Source organism: Dromaius novaehollandiae, chromosome 7 (assembly GCF_036370855.1).
Source record: "Dromaius novaehollandiae isolate bDroNov1 chromosome 7, bDroNov1.hap1, whole genome shotgun sequence".
In the NCBI taxonomy this organism is placed as follows: Eukaryota; Metazoa; Chordata; class Aves; order Casuariiformes; family Dromaiidae; genus Dromaius; species Dromaius novaehollandiae.
The window spans coordinates 18,391,196-18,403,825 of NC_088104.1; the positions used below are offsets into that span (position 1 = coordinate 18,391,196).

The 12,630-nt window shown below is 63.3% G+C and overlaps 1 protein-coding gene across 1 annotated transcript; it reads left to right on the forward strand.

Moving 5' to 3' along the window:
- The first annotated feature begins 1,185 nt into the window (after positions 1–1,185).
- Positions 1,186–12,554, forward strand: PLCD4 (phospholipase C delta 4). The gene is made up of 16 exons (XM_064514784.1): positions 1,186–1,208; positions 4,231–4,285; positions 4,645–4,803; positions 5,267–5,495; positions 5,754–5,883; positions 6,494–6,725; positions 7,191–7,392; positions 7,773–7,917; positions 8,614–8,766; positions 9,303–9,443; positions 9,835–9,991; positions 10,431–10,547; positions 10,889–11,067; positions 11,380–11,515; positions 11,618–11,767; positions 11,913–12,554. The coding sequence occupies exons 2-16, from the start codon at positions 4,261–4,263 to the stop codon at positions 12,017–12,019; spliced, it is 2,262 nt and encodes a 753-aa protein (XP_064370854.1). The 5' UTR covers positions 1,186–1,208; positions 4,231–4,260; the 3' UTR covers positions 12,020–12,554.
- The last annotated feature ends 76 nt before the right edge of the window (positions 12,555–12,630 follow it).

The window sequence follows — 12,630 nt, forward strand, 5'->3', positions numbered from 1 at the left end:
ACGCTGTGTCCGGCGGCAGGAGCTGGCTGAATCACTGCGCTGCTCGGAGGAGCAGGGCTCGGCGGCACCATCGCCATCGGTCCCCGGGCTGTCAGCTCTGGTAAGGGGATGCGGAGGGGCTGTGGGGAGTAGGTGCGCCCCGCTGCAGCAGGCGCTGGGCTTCAGCAGGGGCTGCTGCTGCTCTGTGCCACTTTCAGGCTGTCAGCCCTTGGGCAAGGGGCTGATCTCTCTCTCTCCTCGCTAGGCTCTCCAGCCAGGTGTGTTTAAAAGCTCTCCCTGGCATGCACTGCCACCCTTCCCCGGGGCATATGCCTGTTAGAGCATCTACCACACTTCTTGGCTGGAAAGCTGTGGCAGGGGAGAGGTGTGTGGCCAGCTGAGGCGGGGGTGGCCCAGGACAGGGAGGGAGCAGGCATCCTCAGGGCTCGGTGTCCGCTCCGGGTGGCAGCCTCGCTGTGGCAGGTCAGGCCTGTGCTTTAGGGCTGTTGTGGCCTTGGTGCGTGGATGAGCAGCAGTTTGGGGCTGCATTAGCACCCCAATCCCTTCTCCCTGTGCGGCCTGGCATCACCTGGAAATTTGGCCTCTGCCCTGCAGCTGCCTTGGGCTGCCTGAGGGTGTCTGCAGCCTGGGTCTGTATGGAGGAGGGGGCTCTGGGCACGGGGGGGGGGGGCTCTGGGCTGATCTTTGCCACCCCATCAGGGGCCGATCCAGCTGGTTGCTCCCCGGCTGGGCGGGGGTCTCTGCAGCTCTGGGGCTGCTGTGGGGGTCTCTGTCCTGCCCCTCGTTTACACCCAGCCCTCCTGGGAGCGCAGGGTCGGGTCGGCCTGGGCAGCACCCCCAGGTGTGCCCGTGGGCCTGGGCACGTCCCGGGGGTGGTGCTGGGAGGGGGTCCAGGGAGCCTCTGTCCCTGGCACCCCCCGGGGAGCCCAGGGGTGCAGCGGGGCGGGCTGAGGGTCCCGGCGTGCGTTCCCCCCCGCCGTGGGTCAGAGCCTCCGTGGGACTCCCGGTGCCGCCGCGGGAGCGGAGCCGGCGGCGCGGCCTTAATCCGGGCTGACCTTGGCGGGCGGCCGCGGCCGCGGCGGGTGGCGGCGGGGCCGGGGCGGGCTCGGCGCTGTGCCCGTGCCAAGGGGCGGGCAGCCCCGGCGGCCCCGGCCCCAGCGGCCGCAGTCGGCGGAGCGGCGGGAGCGCGGCGCAGCAGCGCGGAGCCGGTACGGGGCCGGGCGCGGGACAGCCAGCGGCGGGCGCGGGGCGGGCGGAGCCCCCGGCTCGGGCAGCGCCTCCCGGAGCCCCTCGGGCCCCCGGGGGTCAGGACGGCCCCGCCGGGGCCTCGCTGCCCAGCGGCCCCCCTCGGTGGGGCAGGCTCCCCGGGTCCGTGGGGCGGGGGGGCACAGCACAGCCTGTGCGCAGAGCGGGACGCGGGGGGTGGCGTGGTGTCCGGGGGGCGCAGGCACCCCCGCGGCGGCACTCCGCTCTCCCGGGTGCCTCTGTGCTGGAGCAGCTGGGAGCGCTCCCAGCCGCCATCCCTCCGGGCTGCGGGGGGCATCACCTCCAGCTGTGGGGGGCTCCCCGCGGCCCCCCGTGGCCGCTGTTCGGTGCACGCTGCGGCCCCGAGCTCACCGGGGGCCACGGGCTGGGTCGGGGGCCCTGGCAGGAGGCAGCTGCTCCGCGGGACCCCTGCGATCGGGTTTCCAGCGGGAAGGCTCCGGCTCCAGCCCTGGCTCCCGTCCCGCTCTCCTCCTCGCCACCTGAGTGCGGTTTGGGCCGAGACTCTCCAGGGCTGGGGGGGGGCGTGTCTGTGCTGGGGCGAGTCTGCGCCCGGCCTCAGGGCAGCACTCGCCTGCTGGGGGGAACCGAACGGCCGCGGCCCTGCGTGCGCTCACCGCATCTTCCCTGTGCTGGGAAAGCTGCTGCCTCTTCGCTGTGGGCACGGGAAGCCAAGGCTCCCACGGCTGGGGCAGGCTTGGGCACCCTTGGGATGTGCCTGGAGCCCGGTGTGTGTGGAAGTTGGGCTGGTGCTGGGGGAGAGTCCGTTTAGCTCCAAAATCTCAGCTCTGGTTCTGGCCCCGAGGCCGTGGGATGGAAGGTGACAGCAGGGCAGTGACAGCATGGTCTGGGGGCTGCAAGTAGCCCCCTTGCACACTGCCACTCTGCACCTGTGTGTGCCAGGGCACACTGAGGACGGTCCCTGAAGTGGCACCGAGCTGCTCATGGCCTTTTCGCTGCTGCCTGCAGGGAACGGCAGATCCCTGTCCCAAGGCAGCATCTCTCCCTGTCCTACAGCCCCAGCTTGGCCCAGGCTCCCTCTGCCTCCGCTGAGGCCTCCCAGAAACAGCCGCCGGCCCAGGCGTGGGGCAGGCGCGTGAGAGCTGCCCCGGCTCTGTCACCTAGGCCACTGCTGGGCCATGGCTGCACAGAGCGGTGCAAAGTAGCCATGCTGGGTGGGGTGCTGCAAGGAGGCAGGAGGGTGCTGGCAGATGGGTGGCCGGGGTTGTCTCCCCTGGTTCCCTGCAGACCCTGGGGTGCAGAGGGCGTCGAGGGTGTGCTGGGGGGTGGCAGGAGCTGGAGGGCTGGCAGAGCATCCCTGCCCAGCCCCAGGCGCTTCTGGGGCTGTACAAGCCAGCATCAGAGCATCCATTTTGCAGGGCCCAAGAGGAGCGTGGTGCCAGTCCCCCCCCCATCTGTGGGTGCAGACACCCCGAGCCATCGGGGGGAGCTGCTGCCAGCCCTGACCTAGCACATTAGGCCAGTGAGGGATATGCAAGCACTTAAGTGAGTTTGGCAGCCGGGAGGAGGGCCTCGCTGCTGGCACACATGGTGCTTGTGGCCTGACCCCTGCGAGAGGGGCTGGTTCTGGGAACCATCCGCCCCAGCGCTGGTCACTGCCGGGCAGCGGCTCGGTGGTGCTGGGGGAGCAATGCAGCACACGCTGCGGCTGGCATGCATGCTGCGCCGCGCGCAGCACGCCACACTATCCGCCTCGCCGCAGTCTGTCCCGCCGTGTCCCTGCTGTCACCGCACACCCAGCCCAGCCTGGGGCCACATGGGGTGCAGCTTGGCAGCCCTCCCCTTGCAGGACCCCCTGCACCCTCCTTGCTGTGGGGCAGTGGGTGCAACGGGAGGCTGGGCACAGCCTGGGCCAGCCCCTGAGCCCGCGAGGGCAGGTGTCAGGGCTGGCAGCCCGGCTCAGCAGCTGCCTGCGCACTGACGGCACCGGCTATTCCTGGCCCCGCACCGCCGGCATCCGTGCTGAGTCAGGGGCCCGGGACACGGCTGGCGCCCTGGGTCCTGTGCAGAGCCCTTTGCCTCGGTGGCCAGGCCGCAGTGGGGATCCCCCCCTTGCACCCAAATCACAGCCCCACCAGGTGTAACATCCAGTCCTCGAGGGCTGGGGGCCAGCTCCAACACCCCAGGTGACAGGCAAATCTGGCAATTTATTGTCAGGCTAATTAAAATCCTTGCAGTCTAATGAAAGACTGATTATTAGCCCAGTTTCAATGACAGCTACTTTTACGGTCCCATTTACCCACTTATTACAGCTCATTCCCAGCAATGCTGCTGTTAATGCTGTTGCGCTCGGGTCACCCCTCTGCGGTCCCTGGGAGCCCTGGGGCGCTGGTGTTCCCCAGAAGAAGGGGGTCACGGTGAGCCCTCAGCACCCCCAGGCCTTCGCCAGAGTTGCACAGTGCTGATGATGATGGTTTCTTCCTCCTCACACCCGCAGCTGTCGGAGTGGGTCTTTCTTGCACACCGCTTCCTTGCTGTCACTGCCTTGGCTTGCCATTACCTCCCTGTTTCCTGGCTGCGCGGTGTTTCCCAGACAGTACAGACTTGCTCTTTGCTCTCTCTGGTGCCCCTAAAAGCAGTTTTACCCGTCTCTCAAGGTTGCCTTTGCCTGGAGAGCAGCGAGCGGCCACTAGCAAGTCCTTCGTAGCACCGGGCTCCCGTTCCCGCCTGGGCTGTGCTTCGGGGCGCCACTCTTACAAGCCCCTGTTTTTCTCCGACACCTTTCAAGCTCTGGTTTCCTGATAAGACAATTAATATTTTATTAGCACAGCAAGACGAGCTCGACCTTTTATGAAAGCAGTGACCCAGCAGGCGGCACCGGCAGATGTGCTCGAGTGCAGCCCATTGCACACACCGCACTGCGGGCCGGAGGCAGACCCCGCTCCCCGGCGGCACTGGGGCGCCTGGCCCCGCTCGCCCCAGCCGCTGTCTCTGCTCCCTCCCCAGGCACAGCGGCAGCGCGGAGGAGGCAGAGCCATGGCATCGCTGCTGTGCAACGCCCGTGAGTGTCCAGCGCAGGGAAGGAGCGGTGGCTGGGCGTAGGTGCACAGAGTACTGGGTGATCCAGATTTACGCCAGGTGCAAATCTGGCCCTTGGCCCCCTGGGCTGGGCTGGACTCACCTCCCCGCGGCCGGGGAGCTCCCCTACCTCACTGTGGCTGTCGGGATCAGGATTGGCAGTGCCAAGGGTGGATGTGCAGGCTCCGAAGGGTTGGTGGGGAACTACCTTCTGCCTCTCTTGTGTCTTGTGGTCTGTTCCTCCTTCATCCCAAATTGAGGGCTCGTGCAGGGTCCCAGGAGCTGGAGAGAGCCAGGGAGCAGGGTGCAGTGTCCCAGTGATGCACCCCCCTCTGCCCCCAGGCATCCAGCTTACAGAGACGTTGGAGCAGATGCAACAAGGGACGCTGATGCGCAAAGTCAAGTCCAGGAGCTGGAAGAAGCAGCGCTACTTCAAGCTGCAGGAGGACTGCATGACCATCTGGTACCAGTCCAAGAGAACGGGCAAAACTGAATCTGCCTGTGAGTACTGGCTGCTGTGTGCTGCCCACAGTGTGATCATTAGGGTTCAGAGTGAACAAGGCTGCAGATTCTTGGATGCATGCTTGTGAGGGGTGCTGGGGCATTCAAGAGAGGCTCTGTGTGTGTGTATGTGTGTGTGTGTGTGTGTGTGTGTGTGTGTGTGTGTGTGTGTGTGTGCATAAGCCATCCTCACCCACACCTCTCCCTGAAGCACTCTGCTTTCCAGCAGGACCCAGGGGTTAAAGGATGAAAAGAAATTGCTACTGGACACAAAGCAAAGGTCCTGCACCAGAGGGGTGGGCAAATGAACAGAGGCATGGATGGATGAGTAGCTCCATGGGTGGATGGAGGGACGGATGGATGAATGGATGGCAGGAGGGATGGATGGAAGGACAGCAGTCTGTGGGCAGTGCCCCCTGCCCTGCAGTCCTTGTCCCCCCTAGACAGACCTCCCCTCCCTCAGTCTCCATCAGTGATGTGGAGACAGTGCGGGAAGGACACCAGTCAGAGGTGCTGCAGAGCCTGGCTGAGGAGTTCCCCCCTGAACGCTGCTTCACCATCGTTTTTTATGGCCGCCGGGGCAACCTGGACCTCATCGCTGGCTCAGCGGAGGAGGCACAGTGCTGGATCCAGGGTCTGCGCCAGCTCATTGAGGTGGCCACCAGCATGGACCAGAGGGAGAAGATAGACCAATATCCTTCCTGCAGGCACCTCTTTGGTTACTCTCACCAACTCCTGCCCTTCCCACCTGGTCCTGCCCCCATCTCCTGCCATCCCTTAGGCCTTGCATTTCCACCCCCAGTATATGCTTGGCTCCTCTGGGTCTCACCCTCTGCACTGGGGTGGAGAGAGCCACAGCAAAAGGAAAAGAAGCTCTTTGATATTCCCCAGCCCCTTCTGTCTCAGCCCCCAAGGTCCTTTTCCTTAGCATCTGCCCTGGGGCCTCGCACGTGGATTCGTGACTGGTTCCAGAAGGCTGACAAGAATAAGGATGGGCGCATGAACTTCAAGGAGGTGCAGCACCTCCTGAAAATGATGAACGTGGACATGAATGAGGACCATGCCCTGCGACTCTTTCAGGTAAGCACCACACCTGAAGGAGAAAGGCTGGAGGGCTGCAGCAGGCTGTACAACCCCTCCTCCCTGCAGAAGGATATGCTCACTTTCTTCCACCCACCCATCCATCCACCCATGCATCAACCTGCCCATCTGCCCACCCACCCATACATCCTTCCATCCACCCATTTATTTGTCCACCCGACTACCTGTTTATCTGTCCACCCAGTGAAACAGTCATCTGTTCATTCATCTGTCAACCCAACCAGCCAGCCAGCTGTCTGTCTGTCCATTCATCCATCCATCCATCCATCCATCTGTCCATCCATCTATCCATCCATCTATCCATTCCTCCATTCATCCATCTGTTTATCCATTTTTCTATCCATTCTTCCATTCATCTATCCATTTATCTGTCCACCCATCCAGCCCTCCATGTGCCGATCAATCCAATGATCCATTCATCTTTTTATCCATCACTCGATGTCTACCACTGCTGTTGGGTCTCTGTGCCCTCCACTGGGAGCAGAGATGAGATGCTGCAGAGGGGGTGGGTGAAGACCCCTGCGGCCCCACGAAGAGGCCAGGGTGCCCTGTGTTGGCCTGGCATGCTGCTGAGTGAGCTCCCTTGCAGGCTGCTGACAAGTCAGAGTCGGGGACGCTGGAAGGGGAGGAGTTCGTGCTCTTCTACAAGGCTCTCACACAGCGCGAGGAGGTGCTGAGCCTCTTCCAGGACTTCTCCGAGGACGGGAAGAAGCTGACACTGCTGGAGCTGGTGGATTTCCTGCAGCAGGAGCAGCTGGAGAGCGAGGGCACGGAGGAGCTCGCCATGGAGCTCATCGACAAGTATGAGCCGTCGGAGACAGGTGAGAGCCAGCTCTTGGGCCTCACAGCCCTGCTGGTACCTGCTGTGCCGGGCCATGGGCATCCCTATGCAGAAAGGGGTTGTGATTTGTTCTTGGGAAAGGAGAGGGCTGAGACCTGCAGACCCAGGATGGGCTGGTGGGCATGGGGAGAGGGCTTGCTGCTGCCTTGGGGGTGAATTGCATGCAGTTCCCCTTTCTTTGGTCGATTCCCATGGGGTGGGTTGGCCAGACCTGCACTTCTCTGTGCAGAGCCATCCTGAGCATCCCAGCAGCCCTGGGGTGCCAAGCTCTGAATCTGGGCACTGCTGCTCCCCTGGGCACCCCCATGTCCCCTTGTGCCCCCAGCCTGACTCTCACAGCAGCTGTGCCCACGGGGTCCAGGATGCCAGGAGCCACCAGTGGCCCTGTTTGTCCCAACCTTGCCCCGGGTCATTGGCAGTCAGTGAACTCCTCGTCTGTGTCCAGCCAAGGCTCGCCACGTGCTGAGTGCTGATGGGTTCCTCATGTACCTCTGCTCCCCGGAGGGCTCCATCTTCAACCCCTGGCACCAGGCCCTTTGGCAGGACATGACCCAGCCGCTCTGCCACTATTTCATCTCCTCCTCTCACAACACGTACCTGATAGAGGACCAGATCCGGGGCCAGAGCAGCATCGAGGGCTACATCAGGTAAAGGGCTGTTTCCTCCCGGCTGCCCTCCCAGATAGTCTCCTGCCCTACTGCCGTGCCCCAGGCAGCTGCACGGGGCAAATCCAGCAAGGGGAGATGCTCCCTTTGGCTGGGAGCCAACCAGGGCCTTGGGCCCCCAGGGGCACCCCCTCCACCATGCAGCTCCCTGTGGTGCCCACCAAGGAGGTCCCTTTTGGGGACACCCAGCCCAGCTCTCCCTGCCTCACATACAGCAGCATTTCCCCCCTCCAGCAATTGTCCCTTGTCCCCAAGACTGGCATGGTCCCTGTGGGAGGGGACACTCGCAGCCAGAGCGGGGGTCCCAGGGGGGCCGGTGCCCTAGCCGGGCATGGGGTACCAGGGCTGCCGCCCACCTGTAGGGCTCTGAAACGGGGCTGCCGCTGCCTAGAGGTGGATTGCTGGGACGGGCCGAATGGGGAACCCATGGTGTACCATGGCCACACATTCACCTCCAAGATCCCCTTCCGGGAGGTGGTGAGCACCCTGGGCAAATACGCCTTCCAGGTAGGGCACCCCTTCCCTGGGTGCTGGGCGCTGAGGGGTCCATGGTGGTGGTGGGGAGCCATGGCTGTGGTTGGGGGCAGCAATGGGTCTCTGGAGGGGAGCAGGGCTGCAGCAGGGCTGGCCCCATGGTGGGGAGAGGAGGGTGGCTGTGGCCTTTCCTTTCCCTGGGGACAGCACCGTGGGGACTGACCCACAGCCCTGCGTTGTGTCATGCTGGGGGCCAGGGGTGCGTGTGGGCACAGTCCGCTGGGGGCACTGGGGTGAGATGGGGGCTGGGAGGTTCTGGGGGGGGGGTGGAGGGGTGTGATGGAGGGCGCTGGGGCAGATGGGGGAGGTGTCAAGGTCTCAGGAGATGCAAGGGCTCTTCCCTGGCATTGGCTACATCTGGGCAAAGCCCTTGTGAGCACTTGCAGCTCTGCCCAGCCTCAGCGAAGCTGATCTCCAGCTCCTGTCCATGCACCCAGGCTGCGCAGTGCTTCAGAGCCCACCCCAGAGATGGCTGCACTCACCCTGCCCCTGTCCCAGCCTCGGTGGTGTGGGGTCAGGCAGGGATGTGCAAGGCACTGCACAAATGCAGCCACTGCCGATAATGGTGGTAATGGGGGCCTGTGGGGCTCTGCAGTCCCTCCAGCTAGAGGAGAGCAGCCCCACATCCCTGTGCCCCCTGAGCTTCCCCCTTTGCACATTGCCCCTCAGGCTTCGGACTACCCAGTTATCCTGTCACTGGAGAACCACTGCAGTGTGGAGCAGCAGGACGTCCTGGCCCAGCAGCTCAAGGCCATCCTGGGGGAGCAGCTTCTCACCACCACCACCGACGGGCGCGTCCCCACCCAGCTCCCATCTCCAGAGGTAGGCACAGAGCATGGCCATGCTGGGCATCACTGTCCTGGATGAGAGTGGGATGAGGAGGTACCCCTGCTGCCCCCCACTGGTTGGGTCCTACTCCAATATCTCTCTCCTGGGAGCAGGAGTCTTTCACCAGAGAACCCACGAGTCTGGGGACTTCCATACACAGAGGAAAGGTTGACCCTGCCCCAGCATCATCCTGCTCTGCTGGGGGAGCAGAGAGGCACACAGGGGCCTTGGGGACATCATGTACTCATATGATGCCCAGAGCTGTCCCCAAGGTTGTATTGCAGGGCCTTGCAGAGCCAGAGGGGCAGAGCAGGGTGGAGGCCTCCTAGCCGCAGGCTGTGGGACCCCCACAGGTGGCACACATCCCTGTGTGGCCTCATCTGTCCCCTTCTGGATGCTGAAGGATGGCTGGTGGTGCTGGCCCCAGGCAGCGTGGGGTCCCAGGGGACAGCAGGCCCCATGCTGGTGAGGGGGAGCCTGACACCCTGAGGTCCCTGCACAGGGCCACCTCTCCATCCCCAACCACATAGGAGCTGAAGCACAAGATCCTGCTGAAAGGGAAGAAAATCGGGCGGCTGGAGGACACGCTGGACGGGCTGGGGGACGAGGTGCCTGAGGTGTCTGATGAAGACAATGGGGCAGAGGCAGAGGAAGAGAAGCGGAGGGCGAAGGTGGGTGGCCCAGGCTGGGGAAGCGCCAGGAGCACTGAACCCCCCTGTCATGGCTGTGGGTTGCGGTGATGTCCTTGCACCAAGGGGAGAGGCAGCGACCACGAGGGATATCACCAGACGGGGGGGCTGTCCTTTCTGCCCCTAGCCTTGCCAGCCCCCTGTGGCACAGCATCCCTGTGGCAACGCTGTACCAGGTGTCCTCAGCCTGCTCTGTTTCTGTGGGGCCATCAAAATGATGTGAGGGGCTCCACTGCCTCCCCAGCATCCCCCGTGGCCACTCTCAGCTGGCTGCGGCTGCCCTATGGCCCCAGGCTGGCAAAGCCCCTGTCCTGGGTGAGCACTGGGGGACAGCGTTGCCATCAGAGGGACTTGACATGGCTCTGCCTTGCAGAAGGACAGGGAGAGCCTGGCGCAGGCGTTGTCTGACTGCGTTGTCTACTGCAAGAGCGTGGCCTTCCAGGGCTTCCAGGAGGCCCGCAGCCATTCCCGGCCCTCTGAGATCTCCTCCTTCGCCGAGGCCAAGGCCAGGAAACTCATCCGGGAGGCAGGTGAGGTGGAGGGGACTGAGGCATGGGGGGAGCGGGCCAGGGTGGGCAGGCAGCTTCCTCAGGGGTAGGGTTGAAGTCCCTGGATACTGGGATCCCCTCTCTGTCTAGAAGGGAGGGGGTTTAGGGCAGCAGAGACGCAAGTTGGGTTGTTAGATCTGGCTGGCAAGAGGGGTTTAGTGGATTAGAAAGTGTGGCAGGACATCCGGGTTCCTTGGAGGGGAGAGGGAGGAGAGTTGATGCATGGATGAATGGGACTGTGGATGGATGGTGGTTGGATCGATGGATGGGTGGTTGGGTGGATGGACTGATGGGTAGAGGGCTGAGTAGGAAGATGGACAGCTGGATGGATGTGTGGATGCGCTGCTGGGCAGCTCAGGGTCTGGGTGGCTGTGCAGGCTGGGGGATAACCCCATGAGTGGCCCTCATGGTTCATCCCTAGGGAATGAGTTTGTCCGCCACAATGCCTGGCAGCTGACACGCATCTACCCCAGCGGGATGCGGACCGACTCCTCCAACTACAGTCCCCAGGAGATGTGGAATGTGGGGTGCCAGATCGGTATGGCCAAGGGGCATCAGGGATGTGGGCTGGGGAGGTGTCTCTGGGTCCTGTGCCAAGGGCATCGTCAACACCCATACTGGTGCCAGCTACATCCCAGGCTGGAGCCACTTCTGGCTGCAGGCTCTTGCCCTGACTTTGGGAGCCCAGGAGTACACAGGCATTGGTGCCTTGTCCCCCACAATGGCCCTGCATTTCTCTGGCCACAGGGACAGGCTATTTCTTATCCGCAAGCTAGTTCTTGCCCTCTAGCTGCAGCAGGGCATGATGTCTACAGGGTGGGCCCTGGCATCCTTGTGCCCTGTGCCCTCCCAAGCTGTTTCCCCGCTGCCTTCCCCCAGTGGCCCTGAACTTCCAGACTGCCGGTGCAGAGATGGACCTCTGCGATGGGCTCTTCAGCCAGAACGGCCGCTGCGGCTATGTGCTCAAACCATCCTTCATGAGGGATGAGGGGACCCTCTTCAACCCCAGTGACCCCAGCAGCTGGGAAAGTGCTGGCCCCGTGACCCTGACAATCCAGGTATGGGGCCAAGGGGAGACCCCAGGGAGTGGGGATGTGCCGAAGCTACTGTGTGGGTGTGTTGGATCTTTGCCTGGATCTGGGGCTCTGGTGGTCCAACTGGCCTGGCTCCCTGCACCATGCTCTGGACCAAACCCTGCACCACGCCCTGCACCGAACCAGCTCTGAAGGCAGGGAGAGGGCAGCACTGGCCATCCCAGACTCTGTTGCATGCTTGATGCCTGGGCTGGGCAGTGTGCTGGAACTGAGGAGCATGCCAGCAGTTTGGTTTGGCTGCTCCCCAGCTCATGGGGTCCCTACACCTGTGTGCAGGTGATCAGTGGGCAGCAACTGCCCAAAGTTGCCAACAGCAAGGCTGAAGCTGTCATTGACCCACTGGTGCGTGTGGAGATCCATGGGGTCCCCGGGGACCAGGCCCACCAGGAGACGAAGTACATAGAGAACAATGGTGAGACCCACCATGGTACCGGGCCCACTTTGCATGGGGGGGCCTGGCACTGCCCTGGCCCTGCCCTCTGCTGCCCTCCCAGCACCTACTCTCCCTTCCCAGGGTTTAACCCTCGCTGGGATGAGACGCTCCAGTTCCAGATCCATGTGCCGGAGCTGGCCCTCGTCCGCTTTGTGGTGGAGGATTACGACAAGACGTCCAGGAATGACTTTGTGGGCCAGTTCACCCTGGCCTTCACCAACATCAAACCTGGTGAGCCATCGCTGCCTGGGGGTGGGGAGGGGGCCAGGGCAGCACCACAAGGGTGTCTGGGCTCAGCTGGGTGCTACAGAGCAGGGTGGGAGCCAGGGAGGGTGCAGGGCCAGCAGTCACCCAGAGCCTCGCTGTCCCCCTGCAGGCTATCGCCACATCCATCTCCTCTCCAAGGACGGCACCAGCATCCCACCCTCTTCACTCTTCGTTCACATCCGCATCACTGAGCCACCTGGTCCCGAACAGGAGTGAGTCCCTGGGGCAAGCGGGACCTGAATGGAAGCCATAGATCTGGCCTGGCTGGGGCCACGGAGCTGACCATGCCAGCCACCCTGCAGTCAATCTGTTTGTATTGTCCCTCGTGTCGTCGTTGCTGCTGTGCCCTGGTTCACAGCGACCTCCAGGGGCTGGGAAAAGGCACCAAGTCCGGGACGCTGCCTCCCACCCCCCCTCCCTATGCCCTCATGCAGGGTCTGTGCTGGTGCAGCCCTCTGTGCCCCCACTCCAATACAGCCCAGCCCAGCCCAGCCCACAGATGCAGCTCAGCCACAGGGAAGAGGAGAAGTGGTGCAGGACACCCCAGCTCTGCTGCACAGGCCCATCTCCCCCAACTGGGAGAGCAAGGCTAGAGCCAAGTGAACCCCAGGCCAGGGGAGATCTGGGAGAGGGGTCAGGCCTCACTACCCCCCCACACCTTAGAGCCCCCCCCGCCCATGCAGTCCCCAGGGATGCTCTGCATCACTAACCCTTGCACTGTCCTTTCTATTTAAACAATGTAATAAACAGTCCTGTGACAAGCAGACTCAAGTCTGGACAACAGTTTTGGAGACAGACTTGGCCTGTGTGCGTACGGGGAACAGGGC

What these genes read in the sequence shown, in the direction of transcription:
- PLCD4 (XM_064514784.1), top strand. Translation starts at nt 4,261, where the DNA reads ATGGCATCGCTGCTGTGCAACGCCC. An exon ending in AGCATCGAGGGCTACATCAG is followed by an intron (nt 7,393 to 7,772) that starts GTAAAGGGCTGT and finishes GCCCACCTGTAG; the next exon opens with GGCTCTGAAACGGGGCTGCC. An exon ending in AAGAGAAGCGGAGGGCGAAG is followed by an intron (nt 9,444 to 9,834) that starts GTGGGTGGCCCA and finishes TCTGCCTTGCAG; the next exon opens with AAGGACAGGGAGAGCCTGGC.